Source organism: Mirounga leonina, unplaced genomic scaffold (assembly GCF_011800145.1).
Source record: "Mirounga leonina isolate KUSES-001 unplaced genomic scaffold, KU_Mleo_1.0 Mir_200, whole genome shotgun sequence".
NCBI lineage: Eukaryota > Metazoa > Chordata > Mammalia > Carnivora > Phocidae > Mirounga > Mirounga leonina.
In genome coordinates this window covers 4652957-4671800 of record NW_023270503.1, presented here as the reverse complement: position 1 = coordinate 4671800, position 18844 = coordinate 4652957, and the positions used below count along the sequence as shown (strand labels likewise).

General features: G+C 56.7%; 1 protein-coding gene across 5 annotated transcripts; it reads right to left on the bottom strand.

Moving 5' to 3' along the window:
• Positions 1 to 2476: 2476 nt before the first annotated feature.
• FLOT2 (flotillin 2) lies at positions 2477 to 18841 on the bottom strand. 5 transcript variants are annotated; one of them, XM_035027687.1, is made up of 11 exons: positions 18675 to 18841; positions 12455 to 12536; positions 9520 to 9610; positions 6132 to 6255; positions 5606 to 5724; positions 5390 to 5503; positions 5169 to 5288; positions 4864 to 5078; positions 4291 to 4474; positions 3833 to 3982; positions 2477 to 3753 (listed from the first exon to the last, which is right to left on the bottom strand). In XM_035027687.1, exons 1-11 carry the CDS (start codon positions 18721 to 18723, stop codon positions 3715 to 3717), a joined length of 1287 nt encoding a protein of 428 aa, XP_034883578.1. In that variant the 5' UTR covers positions 18724 to 18841; the 3' UTR covers positions 2477 to 3714. The 5 variants fall into 5 exon arrangements, with proteins under 5 accessions (XP_034883578.1, XP_034883577.1, XP_034883580.1 ...); XM_035027686.1 differs by lacking the exon at positions 9520 to 9610 and adding an exon at positions 7264 to 7354 and having other exon boundaries at positions 18675 to 18839; XM_035027689.1 differs by lacking the exons at positions 9520 to 9610; positions 12455 to 12536 and adding an exon at positions 7264 to 7354 and having other exon boundaries at positions 18675 to 18838.
• Positions 18842 to 18844: the final 3 nt, after the last annotated feature.

Here is an 18844-nt window from a genome sequence, read left to right as displayed (position 1 = left end):
TCGGGCTCCCTGCTCGGCGGGAAGCCTGCTTCTCCCTCTCCCGCTCCCCCTGCTTGTGTTTCCTCTCTTGCTCTGTCTCTCTCTTTCAAATAAATAAATAAAATCAACAGAGAGAGACACAGGGAGAGAGGGAACACAAGCAGGGGGAGTGGGAGCGGGAGAAGCAGGGGGAGTTGGAGATGGAGAAGCAAGCTTCCCAGTGAGCAGGGAGCCCGATGTGGGGCTTGATCCCACGACCCTGGGATCACGACCTGAGCCGAAGGCAGACCCTTAACGACTGAGTCACCCAGGCGCCCCAATGAATAAAATCTTAAAAAAAAAAACCTTTTAAAAAGATATAATAAAACTTTAAAAAATTGTCACACATCTTACACTGATTAGGATGTCTATTATAAAAACAACAACAGAGGGGCGCCTGGGTGGCTCAGTCATTAAGGGTCTGCCTTGGGCTCAGGTCGGGATCCTAGGGTCCTGGGATCGAGCACCACATCGGACCCCACATCTGGCCCCACGTCGGGCTCCTTGCTCTGTGGGAAGCCTGCTTCTCCCTCTCCCGCACCCCCTGCTTGTGTTTCCTTTCTTGCTGTGTCTCTCTCTGTCCAATAAATAAATAAAATGAAGATAATCAAGTAACCCAAGTGTCTATCAACAGATGATTGGGTAAACAAAATGGGGTATATACATACAATGGAATATTATTCAGCCTTAAAAAGGAAGGAAAGTCTGACATATGCTACAACATGGATGAAACTTGAGGACATTATTTTGAGTGAAAGAAGCCAGACAGAAAAAGATGAATACAATACGATTCCACTTATATGAGGTACCTAGAGAAGTCAAATTCTCAAATTTATAGAGATAGGAGGTAAGTTTGTGGTTGCCAGTGACTGGCACAGGGAGGGATGGGGAGTTATTGTTTAATGGATACAGATTTCAGGTTTATTTTTTTTTAAGATTATTTATTTATTTATTTTAGAGAGAAAGAGAAAAAGAGACAGAATGGGGGGAGGGGCAGAGGGAGAGAGAGAGAGAGAGAGAAACCCAAGCAGAGCCTCAACTCGGGGCCGGACTTCACGACCCTGAGATCATGACCTGAGCTGAAATCAAGAGTCAGGTGCTTAACTGACTGAGCCACTCAGGTGCCCCCAGAGTTTCAGTTTTATAAAAAGAAAAGAATTCTGGAGATGGTGTTGATGGTTGCATAATGTAAATGTAAATATACTTAATACCACTGAGCTGTATGCTTAAAATGGTTAACATGGTAAATTTTATGTTAGGTGTATTTTACCACAGTTAAAAATAAAAGTTATATAAATGGAATCAGGTAGTATGTAACATTTTGTTTTGTTTTTTAAGATTTTGTTTTTTTTTTTTAAAGATTTTATTTATTTGAGAGAGAGAGACACAGTGAGAGCAGGAACACAAGCTGGAGGAGTGGGAGAGGGAGAAGCAGGCTTCCTGTGGAGCAGGGAGCCCAATGCGGGGCTCAATCCCAGGACCCTGGGACCATGACCTGAGGCGAAGGCAGTCGCCCCCCCACCAACTGAGCCACCCAGGCGCCCAGTATGTAACATTTTGGAATGGGCTCTTTTTTTATTTTTTAAGATCTTTTTTTATTTGAGAGTGACAGAAAGAGAGCGAGCGAGAGCATGAACATGGGGAGGGGCAGAGGGAAGAGAAGCAGACTCCCTGCTGAGCAAGAAGCCTGATTCAGGACTCCATCCCAGGACCCTGGGATCATGACCTGAGCCTGAGCCACCAGGCATCCTGCCAGATACACTTCTACCTCAGGGTCTTTGGACAGGAAGCTCTTCAGGCATGGCTCATTCCTTTACTTTCTTCAGCGCTACCTTCTCAATGAGGCCTTCCTTTGACACCCTAAAATCCCCACTCCCAACTTCCTATTCTTTACCTCCAGCTGAATGTAAGCTCTGAAAGCTAGCGGTTTGTATTGTTCACTGTGGTCTCCTGCCCATCTAGTAGGACGATGCCTGCCTGGCTCACAGCGAGCATTAGATAAGATAAGATAAAATGAATAAGAATACTAAAGCCCAGAGAGATGAAGTTACATGCTCAAGATCACACAGGTGATTACCAGCAGAGCTAAAAATTAAACCCAAGCAGTCTGACTTCAGAGTTCATGCTCTTAAGCCTGAGAAATGGGCTCCATTACTGAGTGGGGCTCAGGATGGACACAGAGGTGCAGCAACCCGGCAGCCCCCCCCCCCCCCCCCCCACCTGCCTGCAATGGAGCCAGGTTTGCCAAGGCTCGGGATCTGGTGGCAGCACCTGGGTCAATGGCCATGCAGCCCCAGGATGCTACTGGGGACAAGGCCAGTGTGCTGATGCCCCCCAGTGGCTATAATGGGGAAGAACAGACAAAGTGTAGCTTTCAGGCTGAATGGGTGTAGGGGTGGCGACCTGGCTCGTCCGTGCTTCCTAGTCTCTCCCCTCACAGAAGACATAGTCCAGGGCGTAGGCATAACAGATCTTTATTTTACTAGAAGGGACAGGCAGCGGGGCAGTGCAGCATCCAAGCCCCAGACCAGACATGCAGCATCCACATGCAGGAACAGCTACACAGGCTGGGGCAGAGCCAGAAGTGGGAGACTGGGACCATCGGACACCCACAGCACCCCTGCCAGGATGCTTGGGCTCTGGGTTCTTCTGTCTCCACGAGAGCCAGGAGACAGAGGGCTCGGCTGCTTCCCCATGGCTGGAACCCTATCACTCTGGTCAGAAGGAAAAATGGCACAAGGGGTATGGAGCCTGGCCAGTCTACAGCGCTGAGTTCTGTCCGGGGCTGGTGCAGCCATGCCCACTGCAAGGGCCTGGCCCCATACCCAGGTCAGCACAGGCCTAGCAGAAAGAGGGTCTACACACCTTCTAGTCCCCAACAGGGCTAGACCCTGATCCCAGAAAGGCTTAACAGAGTTGGGACCAAGCCCTACTCTACCTAGTAGGGATATGTCCATGAAGGGGACTTCCCTGAGCACGAGCAAGGGCCTCCTGAGGCAGTAGTAAACTGAGGGAGCTGCTATAGACAGGAGGCCTTGCCTCTGTGCCCCTAGGTAAGGAGAGAGAGGTAAGGTACGAGAGCAGGCCTGGGGCTGGGGAGGGCAATGGCCAGCGAGGCCTAGGGGGTCCGGAGTGGGGGAGGCTGGGGACTTCTGGGTAGGACTCAGGGCTGGGAAGACCAGGCCAGGCCAGGGGAGGGTGGCCATCCTACCCAGACCCTCCGCACCCATGCCGCTCTTGGCAAGGGCCACAGGGAGGATGGACAGATGCACAGAGAACTTCAAGGCACCAGGATTCTGAGGAGCAGCAGGGCCACTACCCCCCCCCAGACAGACAGTGGTCATAATAAACGTCTTCAGCTTAAACTACATGATGTGGGTAGAGGGTGGGAGCAGAGAGAGAGGGAGAGAAAACGACAGACAGACAAGGGAAGAGATGGACAGGGAGATGGGAGACGAGGGTGGAAGAGACAAACCAGATGGATGTGGCCGTGAAAATGAAGATGTGGGAAGGGGAGAAGAGAAAGGAGACAGCCAGAGACGGGGGGGCGGGGGGAGGGGGGCGGGAAGACAGCCAGAGAAGGCCTGAGCACGCAGCACTTCTGGTCCCTACAAAATAAGGCACCAGAATCAGTAGCGTTCCTGTTGTCGTTGTGGTAGGAAAACGGCTGCTGAGGGGTGCAGGCCTTCGGGAGCCTCACGCCTGCGCGCCGGTGGCCTTCTTGATCAGGGGTATCTGCCAGGACGGGAGATGTCGTGAGGCCGGGGCCCCGAGGTCCCGGGATGGCTCCACCCGCAGCTAGCCAGGCACTCACCTTGGCCAGGTCCACGCCTGTGAGGGCATGCACGGAGGCAGGCAGCTCGGCCAGCAGTCGGTTGACTTCTGATGTCACCTTGCTGTTGTCCCCGCTGAGGACCACAATCTCATCGACTTTGGTCAGGGGGGCGGCGATTTTGGCAGCAATCTAGGAGGCAGGGGGTGGGGGGTGGGAGGAGAGCTTGGCTGGTGCTCTGACTCGGTCCACCTGCCCCGCTCGGTATCTCTCCCTCCTTCTTTCGCACCCCCCAACCCCAGCGCAGATTGGGCGGCTCTCTTATTTGCAAGCCATGGTCAGGGAGGCCCAGGGAGCCAGGTGAGCCTATGCGTGTTGTAGGGGTCCTGCCCCGCTGCGAGGTACTTCCGCGTTGAATGCTTCCAGCCAGCCCGTGGCTGTGCTCCTGCCAAGGCCCTGCTGGACCCACCCCAGGGCGGGGGGTGGGGGTGGGGGCTCACCTGGGGTAGGGCCTCCAGCACCAGCGCCATCTTGGCTGCATCCCCGTATTTCTGGTAGGCCTCGGCCTTGAGCTTCATTCGCTCAGCCTCTGCTGTGCCCATCGCCTCGATGACCGCTGCCTCCGCCTCCCCGAGTTTGCGGATCTTCTCGGCTTCTGCTTGCGCCAAGAGGACCTGTTTCACTCTGCAGGAGTTCAGGCCGGGCGGGATCAGTGGCAAGAGCCAGGGGCCCCTCAAGCCTTGCCCGGGGGCCGGCAAACCCTCAAGGCCTCTGCTCTGACGGGTGTCGGGGTAGGGGACCCAGGAAGGGAGGTTCTGGCTCTGGCCAGGGGGAGGCCACTGGCTGCTAGATGCAAATGGGGGGGGGGACTAGCCAGGATGCCCGCTGAGCCAAGCCCCATAGCGGGCCCTCAAACCTCCTTTATCTCCTCCGGTCTTCCCAGCGCCAACCCCATGGGGGAGGCAGGTCACCTCCACCTCACAGTCAGTAAGGAGGCACAGGGCGAGGTGGCTTCCAAGCTGGGTCCGGGAAAGCCCGACTAGTCCCCACCCCGCCACGGCCAGGGTGCTCACTTTTCACCCTCGGCGATCTGCTGTATGCGGTGGGCCTCAGCCTCGGCGGGGCAGCGCACCGTGGCAATGAGCTCCTTGTCTGTGCGGAGGATCTCCTGCGCCTCCACAGCAATCTGCTTCTTGCGCTGTACCACCTCGATCTCAATCTCTTCCTGCCGGATCTTCTGCTGCTCCCGCGCCCCCTGCAGCTCATAGGCCAGCTGGGCCTCGGCGGTCTGCGGCGGGACAATGGGCAGCCGTGTCAGACGCTGGATGCCAGGTGCTGAGCCCTGAGCCCCAACCTGGGATGCCCGGCGGCGCCTCACCTTGATGTTGACCTCCTCACTGAAAGCTGACTTTTGCAGCTCGAAGGCTCGCTTGGAGTCAGCGATCTTGGTGTCTGCCATGAACTTCACATCCAGCATCTCCTTCTTGCACTCTGCTTCCTGGCAACCGGAGGGGCAGGTGCTGAGGATCCCCCAAGCCACCAGGGTCCCCCCACCCCTGGATTCCCTGTCCGTGAGGGTGGGAAGAAAAGCCCGTGTACCCGGATGCCTGCATCCCGCTCGGCCTCGGCCACCCCAATGTCCGCATCTCTCTGTACCACGGCAGTCTGCGTCTTGCCCAAGGAGCTCAGATAGTCCACTTTGTCATACACGTCCTGGGAGGGAAGGGGGAGTCATCCTTGGGAACAGTCACACGCACAGAGGGGCCAAGCACCCAGAGGGAGGTGGGGGGCTGCAGCCTTCCTATCATATGTCACCTTGATGGTGAAGCTGAGGATCTCGATGCCCATGCGGCCGACGTCAGGGGCCGCCACTTCCCGCACCAGCTTGGCAAACTGGTCTCGGTCCTGATAAATCTGCTCCACGGTCAGGGTCCCTGGGGACAGAGGGATCGTGGGCTGGCTTCCCCGGGGGCCCAGCCCACTGGGAAAGGGAGGAGGCATGCAAGCATCGGTCTGAGTGTATGCACACGTTGTAGAGTGAGCTGGGTCTTTCTGGGGGTTGTGCACAGCGTTTAACGCTGAACCTCCTTCTGCAGAGCCCAGGCTGGAAGGGGAAAAGTGTCCCAAGCAACACCAGGTGCCTGACCGGCCTGGCAGCCCCTAATCTCCCCACCCCAGTGCCCTCCCCTTCCCTCAGGTCCCCTGAAGTTTTGAAAAGAAAGTCTTGGTGGGACTGACAGACCTCCCTGCCCTGCCCTGCGCCCCTCCCTGGCCCTGGTTAGGAGATCCTGTGAGGTGCTCGAAGGTGGCAGAGGGGTCCCTGGGTAGGGCGGGGCCTTACCAAGGATGGAGCGCAGGTGCCCCTCCAGGGTCTGCAGGACGACGTTCTTGATGTCCTGCACGTTCTTGCCCAGAAACTGCTCGCAGGCCACTGCCAGGAGCTCCTTCTCCGTCATGATCTTCACCTGCCAGTGGTCACAGAGATGCCTGAACTAGGCTGGAGGAGGGCAGACGGAGGCCCCAGACCCAGAGGTGTGGAGGATGGTGGCTGTGCCCCTCCCCTCCTTTTTTCAGACCTGCAGGCCTAGGGGCCAGGAGCGGGCAGAGTCTGGCTGAGGCCTCTGGTGGGGAGAGCATACCAGGAATTCTTACACTGACAAATCTGATGTTCACTGGCAGCCTCAGGCCCTGACACGGCCTGTCTGCTAGGCATCTGGGGCTCATCTACCCACCCCTCGGCCCACTCACTGTTCCCTCATTGGCCGGTTCCTCCCATGCAGGCTCCCCACAGGTGGGAGACCTGCAGGCTGAGGGGCAGAGAGCGTGGAAAGGAGAATGAGCAATAGGGACACAGATATACAGGCTAGGGAAGAGAGCCTGGACAGGGCAGGAGACAGGTCCAGAGGGACGCCACCGAGGGTGGTTATCTTCCTGCCTTTCCTTCCCTAAGTACTAAGCCAACCACCCCCTCACCAGAGGCCTCTAACACGGCTGCACCTTGCTGCCCTGTGAAGTTGAGAACTGGACGAGAGGAGGAAGCCCCTCGCCCAGGCCCTGAGCTGGGAATACAAAGCAACCTCCGAGAGAGTTCCTCTGCCTCACATGGTCTTGTCCTCTGGTCCCCGCCCCTTTAGCCCCCTACCCAGAGGACAGGGAAGGCCTGGATTCTGGGGCGTGGCACTTCCAACACCTGCAAAGAATCGCGTGGGGTTAGTGAGACAGGAGCCCTCAGCACTGGTTCTGCCCCTTGCGGGCCCGCTGAGGAGAGAAGGGGTGTCTGTTAGTCCTGCTGAGTGGCCAAGGGGCCGAGCGAGCACGTTCCGGTGGCGACGACCCTCTCGTGGAAGGGGGGCGGGGGCGGGGGCACTGGAGCGAGACTGGCCCTGGCTGCTACCCTCTCCTCCTCCCCCCACACCCCAGCACAGGGATGAGGCAGCTCAACGGACATGCGCGGGGCTGCTGAGTTACTATACCTGGGCGACACCCGTCACAGTTAAAGCTACCCCCTCGGCCGTCTCTACGTCCTCGCAGCGGGGCTGCAACGTCATAATCTCTAGGGAAATCCTGCCAAGAAATGCAAAACAGGGGCATGGGTCTGGGGGCCCAGGGCCTGGGGTCTGGGGAGAGTCCGGCACCTCTGTGTTCCAGCTGGGCCGGGCCGGGGATCCTGCTGCAGAGGGTGGGGAGGGCGCTCTGAGGGCCTGGGGTCAGGAGTCTGTGAGGAGATGGTGGGAAGGCAGAGCAGCGCGGCCGCAACGTGCCACCCACAGCACACGGCCCCTGCTCAGAGCAGCCTGGCTTGCGGTGGCGTGAGGAAAGGAAGTAGAGAAGTGGCTGGGGGGGTCTGGGCCGGTGCGGGGGGCGTGCAGGTGGAACTGTGTACGTATGGCCTGGGAACGCCCCGGAAGTGCTGGTACCCCAGGCTGTGCTGTGTAGGTCGTCCACGGGGGCCACGGGAACATCCCTCAGGGGCCCTCACCTGTTCCCCGGGTCTGCTCAGTACCCCGAGATGCCCTGGAAGGCTCCCCGGAAAGCTCTGCCTACTAGCCTGGCATGCTAGGAGTCCGCCCACTGCTGGACCACGATGGAGGTGATCCTGCGTCTGCCCCTTGCCGGGGAAGTCCTGCTTTGTCCCTTCACCTGGCGGCAGGCTTGCCTTGAAGCTGACCCTCCGGGGCTGGGCCCAGGTGGCTCAAGTGGAGAACGAGGGCTGAGGCCACGTGAGCACTCCCTGGCCCAGACCACCTCAAGGGTCCATATCACCTAGCCTGAAAGGGATGTGGGCCTTTGCAGTTGTTCTAAGTAGGCAGCAGTTTGGAAGGGGAGCGGGGACACTTTCGCCAGGGCTGTCGAGGGAGGCCGGGACCCTACCCGTTCCACACTGGGTGCCCTGAGCTTCTTGGGCCTCTGTGCTAAAGCCCGCCCGCTGGAGGCTACAAGGAGTGGATGAGGTGGGGACGGTCCCCTGCCCCAGGACAGCCGGCAGGACAGGAGAGGGAGGGAGAGGTAGTGTAGGGTTTTGCCTGAGAAGCCCGAAGGGCGATTTCACGCAAGGGAAGGAGATGGCTAAGATGATGGTGAGGGCTCTTCCAGTCTGGGGACCCAGCATGCAGGCTCTGAGGGGGCAGGGGCTTTCTGATGGTCACTGCAGCATCCACAGTGCCCGGAACCAGGAAGGAGCTCAACAGAGAACTGATGAGTGAAGCAGCGAAGGTGAGCGCCAGCACAGCACAATGAAAGCGCTGGGAGGCACTGGGAGACGCTGGGAGGCACTGGGAGGCACTAAGCACCTTGGCTCAGGAGAGGGTTTCACTGGCTACAGCCGCATGGCAGCGAAGAGTGAGACATCCAGTCACTTGCTTTTCTAAGTGAGACTGGATTCATGATAAAGCCTGGGTTTCTCTAGCACTTTCTTTTTTTTTTAGTAGACTCCATGCCCAGCGCGGAGCCCAACACGGGGCTTGAACTTAGGACACTGAAATCAAGACCTGAGCTGAGATCAAGAGTTGGATGCTCAACCGACTGAGTCACCCAGGTGCCCCTCTCCAGCACTTTTCCAAAAATCCCAAAGAGCCCTCATATTGCTTTACTTGCCTTTCCCATATCCCTACAAAGCACAGAGTGTACAGGATTCCCCTATTTCACACGTAAGGAAACTAACACGAGTCACAAGGGATTTGCTCAGAGGCTTCTGCCAAAAATTAGGGGCAGGGAAGAGCCAAGACTCGTTTTGCTAAGGCCTGTCAAGGAGATCGGAGGAGGCCAAGGAGCTGGTAGAACAGAACTCTTCAGGGGACCCATCTTTTGGGAGGAGGGCTAGGACTTGACGTGTGTCAGCATGGACAGGTGGGGGCTGGCTAGCAAGGGGCTCCACAGTGCCTGGAGTGGTTGGACTGAACCCTCCCTACCCAGACAGCCTCGCTCTGGCATGTGGGGGCCTGTGTCTCCTGCCTCAACTTACCCCTTGGCCTTCAAGGACACCCCCTGGCTGACTTGGGCAGAGCTTCCAGATTCCCTTGCTCTTTCCCCACTAGCAGCCCCAGTGGGTGAGGGCAGAGGAGCTGGGGATCTACAGGGCTCCATCCTGGCACCCAGAGCAGTACAGGTGGGAGCAGAGGGGAGGGAGGCACACTCTCGGGAGGAGAGTCCATCTGGCTCCTGCCTGCCGGGCCCCGCAGGGCAGGAAGAGAGAAGGTTAGACACAGAGGAGGAAGCAGGTGGGTTATTACCTGTGCAACCCCTGTTACGAATAGCGGGACCCCCTCCGACGTCTCAATATTCTCACAGCGACACAGGATGGTCATAACCTCCAGAGACAGTCTGAGAAGCAGCCAGGGGGAGGGAGAGGTAGGGACAGGAGGGGTAGGAGGGGACAGCAAACACACACAGTGGTTACCAGACAAGCAACGATGCCTGATGCCTGGGGGCGTGGTGGGGGGGGGGGGCGTTTGCTCTCAGTACTCGAGCCCTCTCCTGCCAGCTCAGCCTAGGATTGTAGGGGGACAGACGAAACCCCCTTGCTGGCCTCTGGATGTCTTCCCTAGCCCCCACACCCGTCTAAGCAGGAGCTGCTGGGCTGGGGGTAAAGCCTGCTGACCCCCTGGGCCTATGACCTGAGGTGGGGAGGCCTGTGAGCAGGGCACCTAGGTTGCCCACCACCTCACTTTCCCAGGACAGTCCTGGCACAGTCTGGGAGACTTAGCCTCAGTTCTACTTTCCAAACACAGGCAAACCCGTGTTTCCAGAAATTGGGCAGGAGAGGCCACTCTGGGGATTAGTGAGCCACAGCAAATACCGAATCCTGCTTAGGTTTGTGCTACCTAACACTAAGAAGGCAATTTAGGGTCAGGAAAGCCCAGAGACAACCTGGGATTTTCTGCTTTGAGGGGGGGGGCAAGGTGTCAAGGAAGGCTGGGGGAGGAAGTGCATCCCTGCCAGGGTATTCACCGGGACAACAGGGGGCTGATGGGAGTAATTCACTTTGGAATTTCCAAAGCTGGGCACGGGCAGAGAAGAGAGTTATGGCAACGAGAGTGAGGTGCCTTGAAGCTGCTCAGCCCGCCCTAGCCGGGCCTCCATAGTGCGCCACGTGTGTGCCTGGGAGTGTGCAGGGGGCCGGGCCGGGCCGGGCTGTGGGCAGCGCGGAGGTTTCCTGAAACCAGAGGGAAGGAGGACAGCGGCGGAGGCCGGGAAGCGGGTGGACTGGGGGATGGGAGCAGCAGGCCGCATGGAGCCCTGCCCTCACCTGTCACTGTACCAGCCCTGGGCGCTCCGGCCATGCAGGGGTGCAAAGCTGTCTTCATTCGAGCCCCTGATACTAGCACTCTTGGGCCTGAGAGGACTCCAGACCCCGCTCGGACAGGAACCCACCAAGCTCTCTTCTGGGGAAGGAGGAGCGCGGGAGATGGGAGAGAGGGAGGGAAGGAGGGAAGGAAGGAGGGGAGGAAGGAGGCTGCAGCTCAGACGCCGGAGGTGGAGGATTCGCTCAGGTAAGGGAGAGGGAGCTGCCGCTCGAGGGCCTCAGCGCCATACAGGACGGGCCGCAAAGCGCAGCAGGAGGGACTTCACTGAGCCTGGAGATGAAAGGCTGACAACGGAGGTGCGGGGCGCGGATGGTGGCTGTGGGACGGGAGGCTTGGAGTCCAGCCTGGGTTAGAAGCCTCTACTCTGACCTGAGAGGCTCCTGCCGGCCTAGGGAGATAGAGGCCCCAGCTTGTACCGATGCCCTTCAAATGGGCGGGGGGTCGGGGAAGGGGCTGCCCTCAGAAACGGAGTCCAACAAGGGGAGGGGCCGCGGGCTCAGACTCCCCAGCGAGTGGGACCACAGGGAGAATGCTAAGCCTGGGTGTGGCAGGTCAGCTTCCTAGGACACGGCACAAAGACCTCTTCTCCTTACTTCCAAACTTACTGTCAGAGAAGCCAGCCCCCCCCCAACCTGCACCAGCCTCGGGGCTCTGCTCCCTGAAGCAAGAAGCAGGGGGCGCTGTGTGTGCCGAGAACATTGAGAAAGGGCTGCAGGGGTGTGGCCCTAGAAGTGGATGCCCGCGCAGGACGAGTGTCTGGGTGAGCTGCAAACTCTCCAGGCCTGGCTGCGCGTCAAGGTGTTCGGACAAGATTCTCTGTCATCCCAGGACCACATGGCCTGTGGGGGGGTGGTGGCGGTGCCTCTGGAGAGGGCACCCCATGCCTTCTGACAGGCCAACTGGCCCACTCCTGAGAGGAAGCTGTGACCAGCAGCGGTTACTCTCGGACATCTTTGGCCGTAAGAGTCCCCCAGGATCCCTCAATTCAGGCGGAGCAAAGTGAGGGGAGAGCAGAGGGGGCTACTGGGAAATCAGTGAAGTTAAAAAGTTGACCTCCCTCCCCTGCCCCTGGCCCTAGCTGACACCCTCAACCTCAGGGCAGCCATGGGGCTTTCCACTGGAACCACCACTGCTTCCCTTCGGGGTGACCACCACTTCCCCTCCCACACCAGTTCTGCTGCCCCTGCTGCCTGGGTGCTGGCCTGGAAGGATCTGGGCACAGTCAGGAAGGGGGTGATGGTGGAAAGGTGGCTGGCCTGACTCATCTCCTCCTGGGGGGTCAAGTCTGGGCCTGCTGGGGGTCCTGGGAGAGCTCCAGAGAGTCCAATGACGTCTTCCTTCCTCTAGTGAGTCTTTCCAGACTGACCGTGGAGGTCCAGATCTGTTTTGCCCAGCCCAGCACCAATTCCTTAGCTCTCCTCCCTCTGTCCCCAAGCGGCCACTGCCACAGGGCCGCTCCAGACTGCGGACCGGCTTCCTGCTCTTCGGCCACGGCCTGCATTGTCCGGGCCTGCATAGCCTCTCCTCTCCACAGGGAGGATAATTAAGGCTTCGTGAATAACTGAGCTAGACTTAGGGAATGAGGATTCTGCCTGGGCATGACTCCCGGATTCTCTGGGACACAACTGATGTCTCTAGTGGAAAAAAGCACCCCCACTAAGGAGAAGGTGCCCAGACGGACCCCCTGCACCCTGTGCCACCTGTCTTACCTGGGTCTTAGGAGGCCCCCCGCCCCAGCATGGAATGTGACAAGTGGTGGATGCTCTAGCTGACTGTGGGGGGTAGGGGGGTAAGGCTGGAAATCCTTTTCTCCCTTGCCCACCTGGATGCCAGGCTCCCTGGGGGCCCCCCGAGCCCTTACCTCTGAGTGTCGGAGATACACCACCAGGCCCAGGCCCAGCCGCCAAACACGTACTGTTTATAGTCAGAACCACAACAGCCCCCTGGAGAGCAAAGCAAACCACTGCTCGTCAGTCAGTTCTTGGGTCCCTGTCCCTTCAACAGCAACTCTGGCCCTTTCCCTGCCCTGACACTTGACAACTCCTACTGTTGGGTGCTGTGGTCACACAGACGCTGGAGAGAGCTTGTAAGGGCCTGGGACTCTAGTTCAGTAGACAGGTAATTTGCACAAAAAGGAAGATATCCAATGAGTGGTTCTGAATGTAAGTGTTCAGAGGACAGAAGTCAGTGGGCAGGAGTGAGCAGGAAAAACTTCCATCTTCCATTCAACCACTCATTCAGCAAACAAGTAGAGTAGGTTTCTGTGCTAGAGATTCAGAGATGAAGATACAATTCGCATCTTAAAGGAGTGGGAACTTTTCCTGAGATAACTAGTACTAATACGGTGTGATTTTGTCTGTTATCAGGGTGTGTGCAGGCCAAGAGGGAATGCAGGGGGCCCTGGGGGGCCCTGGGAGGCTGAGGGGAGGGAAGAGTCTCGGAGCCAAGATGGGATCCTTGCTCATGCCCAGCAGACATATCTCAGTAAGGCTGGTATCCTATTCCCAGGGCTGCACAGTGACTGTGTACCTCTGGGGAGTAGAGTGAATGGGGAAGGCAAGGCCTCAAAACAAAGGCCAGCCTGTGGCACCCATGGGAGAAGTGGAGGGAAAGGGAAAAGGTCTAAAAAGGAAGTGGTGCCTGAAAACTCTATCAACTAAACAGAATGTTGAATCAGGCCCCAACTCGGATCTAGCTGTAGACATGTCCGGCATGCTGTCTATGCAGAAGTGAGAAAAACCAATTCCTGAAATTCTTGTTGTGAACTCTCCTGTGAATGCCAAAATTAGTCATCAAGTTCAAGGAAACTTTAGTAAAAGCTAGAGGGGCAGTTTCCTTGCAGCGCAAAAAAACCCACAAGAAAACAAAAAACAAACAAAAAACCAAATGTACAGGAAATAGACGATTCAAAGGAAATGTGATTTGGGAAAAAGCCAGTGGGTGTCGTCATGTCTGTATTTACAAACTTGAATTTTCGGGAAAGCCTTGGGGTGTGTGCCCCCAATGGGCAAGGGTCAGGGGTAGTTTCATGTAGCTGGGTTACAGTGTCTCTGAGGACCCACAGCAGAGAGAGCAGATTATAGGGTGTCTCAGGTATCAGGCCAAGAAGCTCTGTGTGTGTGTGTGTGTGTGTGTGTGTGTGTGTGTGTGAGAGAGAGAGAGAGAGAGAGAGACAGAGAGAGAGAGACAGAGAGAGAGTGATGGGAGGGTCATATAAGGATTTAAGCTGGGAAGCAACAAAATTACACTTGCATTTTAGAAACACCGCTGTGCACAAGGAAGATAGGGGTGGGGTGGCCTAGGAGACTGGGTAGAAGCCTTCTGCAGTGACCTAGGCAAGACACGGTGGCTGATATTAGGGGATAACTTCCAGAGCAATCTTGTCTAAGAGGATTTTCTGTGATGGTGGAAACGTTCTATAGCTGCAGTGTGTAATATGGCAACCACTGGCCACATGGGCTTACCACACACCTGGAATGTGGCTGGTGTGACTGAAAAACTAAATTTCTTTTTTTTTTTTTTAAGATTTTATTTCGATAGAGCCCCGCATCGGGCTCCCTGCTCAGCGGGAAGTCTGCTTCTCCCTCTTCCATTCCCCCCTGCTTGTGTTCCCTCTCTCGCTCGCTCTCTGTCAAATAAATAAAATCTTAAAAAAAAAAAAAGAAGATTTTATTTCTTTATTAGAGAGAGCACAAGCGGGGGCGGGGGGAGCAGAGTGAGAGGGAGAAGCAGGCTTCCCACCAAGTAGGAAGTCTGATGTGGGGCCCATCCCGGGACCCCAGGATACAACCCGAGCCTCAGGCGGACGCCCAACCGACTGAGCCACCCAGGCGCCCAAGAACTAAATTTCTAATTTAATTAACTTAAATTTAAGGGGCTAGTGGCTACCATATAGGTGCAGCTCTGGAGACCAGGTCGGAGTGGGTGGGGAAGCCAACAAGGGAAAGAGAGACAACAGAGAATAGGGAGCTGGAGAACTCGGTTCTGGACAGGTGGAGGTGAAGGGGGTGCAGAGTGCCTATTGGCACAGAGAGCTGGCATCTGAGCTGGCTCACTGGGCAGCCCCCTCCACCTCCAGGGCCTGCACGGTGTGCAAGGAGCCTTGCCAGAAGTCCAGGGAGCAAAAAGCAGCCCCGCACTATGAGCAGGGGTGGGAAGAGGAACTCTGTCCATTTCTCTGTGGTGGAAATACCAGCCCACAGGGCTGCTGCTTAAGGGAAGCTATTGCAGGCTTCTCGGCCCTGGGGAGTGGGGTGAGGAGGCCTCTAAGGGCAAGCAGTCAAGCTGAAACCTAAGCCATCTTGGGGTCCAGAGAAATGGAGAGGGTCACTCATCACAGCCTGTTTCAGTCCAGCCCACTGAGGGCTGGGGCCCAGCTGCCTCTGGCCCGCTCCAGGGCGCTTCTCCGTGTGCTGGGGGTGGAGGTGGTAGTGGTGGAGAGGGATGAGGGTAGGGAAGGGGGCGGTCCACGCTTTACCCTTAACTTAGTCCTTGGGAGCAGGCTGTCACCACTTAAGCTGGGCCTTGGCCAAGGGCAACATGGCCAGGTTCCCAGGGGTAGCAACAACAGGAAGCTGGGCCTTCCAGCCTGCCCCGCCCCCGGCAGCCTCCTCCCCTGGAAGGCATCTTCCTCCCAGATTCCTGGTCACCCTGAGTCTGAGCACCACTCCCCAAAGAGACCACGTAGGTGCCCCTTCCTTGATCTCCCTTGCGCTCACTCTATTTATTTATTTATTTATTTAAAAAAAAATTTTTTTTTTTAAGATTTTTTTTTTTTAAATTTATTTATTTGAGAGAGAGAGAATGAGAGAGAGCAAGCACATGAGAGGGAGGAGGGTCAGAGGGAGAAGCAGACTCCCTGCCGAGCAGGGAGCCCGATGCGGGACTTGATCCAGGGACTCCAGGATCATGACCTGAGCCGAAGGCAGTCGCTTAACCAACTGAGCCACCCAGGCGCCCTATTTTTTAATTTTTAAAGACTTTATTTATTTATTTGACAGAGAGAGAGCACAAGCAGGGGGAGCGTCAGGCAAAGAGAGAGGGAGAAGCAGGCTCCCCGCTGAGCAGGGAGCCTGAAGTGGGACTCGATCCCGGGACCCTGGGATCATGACCTGAGCTGAAGGCAGACACCCAACCGACTGAGCCACCCAGGCGCCCCTCTCACTCTCTTTAGACCTGGAAGTTTCTCATAGTTTTATCTCACTTTTTCTAACCCAACTTACTTTCCTTTGCCCTGTCTTCACCCAAGCTGAAGAATCACAAAACAGGGGCGCCTGGGTGGCTCAGTCGGTTAAGCGTCTACCTTTGGCCCAGGTCATGATCCCAGGGTCCTTGGGATCGAGTCCCACATCGGGCTCCCTGCTTAGTGGGGAGTTTGCCTCTGCATCTGCCCCTCCCCTCATGCTCTCTCTCTCTCAAATAAATAAATAAAATCTTTTTTTTTTTTTAATTTTTTTTTACTCACTTGAGACACAGAGATACAGACAGGAAGAGAGAGCACGAGCAGGGGGAGAGGCAGACAGAGAGGGAGAAGCAGGCTCCCCGCTGAGCCAGGAGCCCGATGTGGGGCTTGATCCCAGGACCCTGGGATCATGACCTGAGCTGAAGGCAGATGCTTAACCATCTGAGCCACCCAGGCACCCCTAAATAAATAAAATCTTAAAAAAAAAAAAAAAGAATCACAAAACATCCCACGATAACCTCTGCCCCACTCTCAGCCCCTCCAGACCCAGCCCAGACCTCTGCCTTCTCAGGAATACTCCCCTCCTTTCCTGCATCTCTTCTCCCTTCTTCCCACTCCTCCAGAAGACCAGACTGTACAGGGGTGTTTAGCCTTTTTTGAGCCACAACCCCCCCTTAGTAGTCCAGCAATGCTGGAATGTTCATAAATGCATAAAATACATAGGAAACAAATTATCTTGAAAGTTGTCAGGATATTAAAATAACCAAATGTGTGATATGTAACACATGGTAATACGTGTGATACAGTAAAACATTAAATAATAAAATCTAGTGGTAGATTTAATAACTAGCTTAACTTCAAAGTCATAATGAGTGCGAATGATTTTGAAGGTACCTACAAAAACTGCGGTGTAGTAGGAAAATATCTCCTAATACTATCACGGGTTTTGGCGGACATTTATAATGTGAAGAAATGCTAAATTCCGATTAAGTTTAGTGAGAATAAAAAGTCACGTCTCTCCCTATCCAAATGCACAGACCTCTAAATTCTACCCACAAACCCCAGGTTAAGAACCTCTGACTTACTATAGAGACAAGAGAAAGGTGTACGGTGTTTGGATTCCCCTTTTAAGTTCCCGACAGTAGAAATAGAGAAAAAGGTGTTATATTACAGACCAAAAGAAGGAGGTACGACAACCAGAAAAACTTCTAGCCTTTTCAAGTGGAGAAGGTGACCAGGAGATGCATCAGCACCTTCTCAAATTGGGCCGAACGAGATGCCTCTGGACTTGGACGCCCACTTAAGGAACCAGGTGGGGTCAGGGCTGGGAGTGGTTGCTCCGCTCTGGGGGGACTTCCATGCTGGAGGGAGCTGCATCTCTGCTGGACCACCTCAAATCCCCAGATACTGTGATGCTGGGCACTACCCCTCCCACTTTCCTCCCATCCTTCCTTGACTCCAGCATCCTCCATTCTCAGCACAGTCTCCTCTCCCCACCCCTAAAACAGTTTCAAAGCTAGCACTGCCCTGGCCTCTGGCCAGAAAACCAGGTTTCCAGCAAGGGTCAGGTGCTCCTCTCACCCCTCAGTCTCAAAGCTCTCCACAGGGACTGGATTGGAGCTTTTGTCTCTTCAGCCCAGAGTCTTGGGTTCCAGAAAGAAACTCCACAAGAGAGACAAAGTGTGGTGCAGATTCGGGTTCTAAAAGTTGTCTTTAGGATCAGGGCCTGGGGGACAGGTCCAAGTCTGGCCTCAGTGCTCTCTGAGGGGTCTCCTTCCTAATCCCAAGGCCACTTCTGGTCTTAACTGCTCTCCCCCGGTCAGGGAGAGTGGGGATTTCCTGTCCTGGGGAGACAGACTGATTCTGAGATCCAAACTCAGCCACAGGCCATGTTCTGGGTTAAAAGTTTCCAATGGATTGATCACACCTCCCCGAGGCGCAGCTACAAACCCTGGTCTAGAGTACCCCCTTCTACAGCCAGTCCTAACAACTCTGCACACAGGCTGGAAATTGGCATCGACGGTGGGAAGACCTGAAGGATTCCCGCAGCTGCAGGCCTCCAAGCTGTCGGGAAACACCACCCTCCCCAGCACCTGCGAGCCAGGGGCTTCACAAACTGGGGGCTTCAAAGGCTTCAGCCACCTCTCAAGATACCCGAATATACAATTTATAAAGCAGCCTTAAGGCAAAGGTACCTCTTCCCTCCCCAACACAGCAGTCCCCGCCCGGCCCCGCCGAAGCTCCCAGAAATTCTGGAGCCTGTAGCATTTTTGCAATCGGGGCAACACAGCCCAGAGCCCGATTTCTCAACCTGTAGAGGCCGCACCCGCACCTCTGGGGCGGGCAGTGCCAGTAAACCCCAGCAAGCCCCAACCTGCTCAGAATTAACGGGAGCACAGGGATCCCTGTACCAGGGCCCCTCCCCAGGCAGGCACCTGCCCTCCAAAGCTGCGAAACCCGCCCCAAGGCCCGGGCGCTGGAATCCAGCCAAACCGCTGTGTTCCGGGAACCACGGGTCCCCTCCCTACGGCCTCAGTTCGGGACCCCCTAGGCCACCGTGGAATAGAGGGGAGGAGACCGTGCCCAGGGAGGGGGGCGGAGAAAGGAGAGAATAAACACGGGAAAACACGCAGTGGGAGGGGGAGTCCCGAGGGCGCGGAGCACCGCAAGCCTAAGAATGGGGGGGCCTTCCTGGAAGGTTCTCAGGCCCAACACCGGCGCCCCCTGCCGCGGCCCTCCCCCTCCACACTCCTTCCCCGGCCTAGCCCGTCCCCGCTCGCTCCCCAGCCCCGCACCCACCCCGAGCCCCCCCCAACCACCTTTCGCGGGCAGAGCCCGCGCGCCCCAACACCCTCCCAGCCCCGGCGCCCCAGCCCCACCTCCCTCGCCGCCCTCTCACCTGAAACCACCAGCGCCTCGTTGGGCCCCACCGTGTGACAATTGCCCATGGCGCCGGCGGGACGGAGGGCCCGCGGGCACCGCAGGGACCTGGATCGCACCGCGCGCACCAGCGGCCGCGCCCAGCCTATCCCGCCACCCCCAGCGGCCGGCCGCCCGCCCGCCCGCCCG

What these genes read in the sequence shown, in the direction of transcription:
- FLOT2 (XM_035027687.1), bottom strand. Translation starts at nt 18,723, where the DNA reads ATGGGCAATTGTCACACGGTGGGGCCCAACGAGGCGCTGGTGGTTTCA. An exon ending in TCCTCAGCTTCACCATCAAG is followed by an intron (nt 5,504 to 5,605) that starts GTGACATATGAT and finishes CTTCCCTCCCAG; the next exon opens with GACGTGTATGACAAAGTGGA. An exon ending in TGCTGGAGGCCCTACCCCAG is followed by an intron (nt 3,983 to 4,290) that starts GTGAGCCCCCAC and finishes CCTGCCTCCTAG; the next exon opens with ATTGCTGCCAAAATCGCCGC.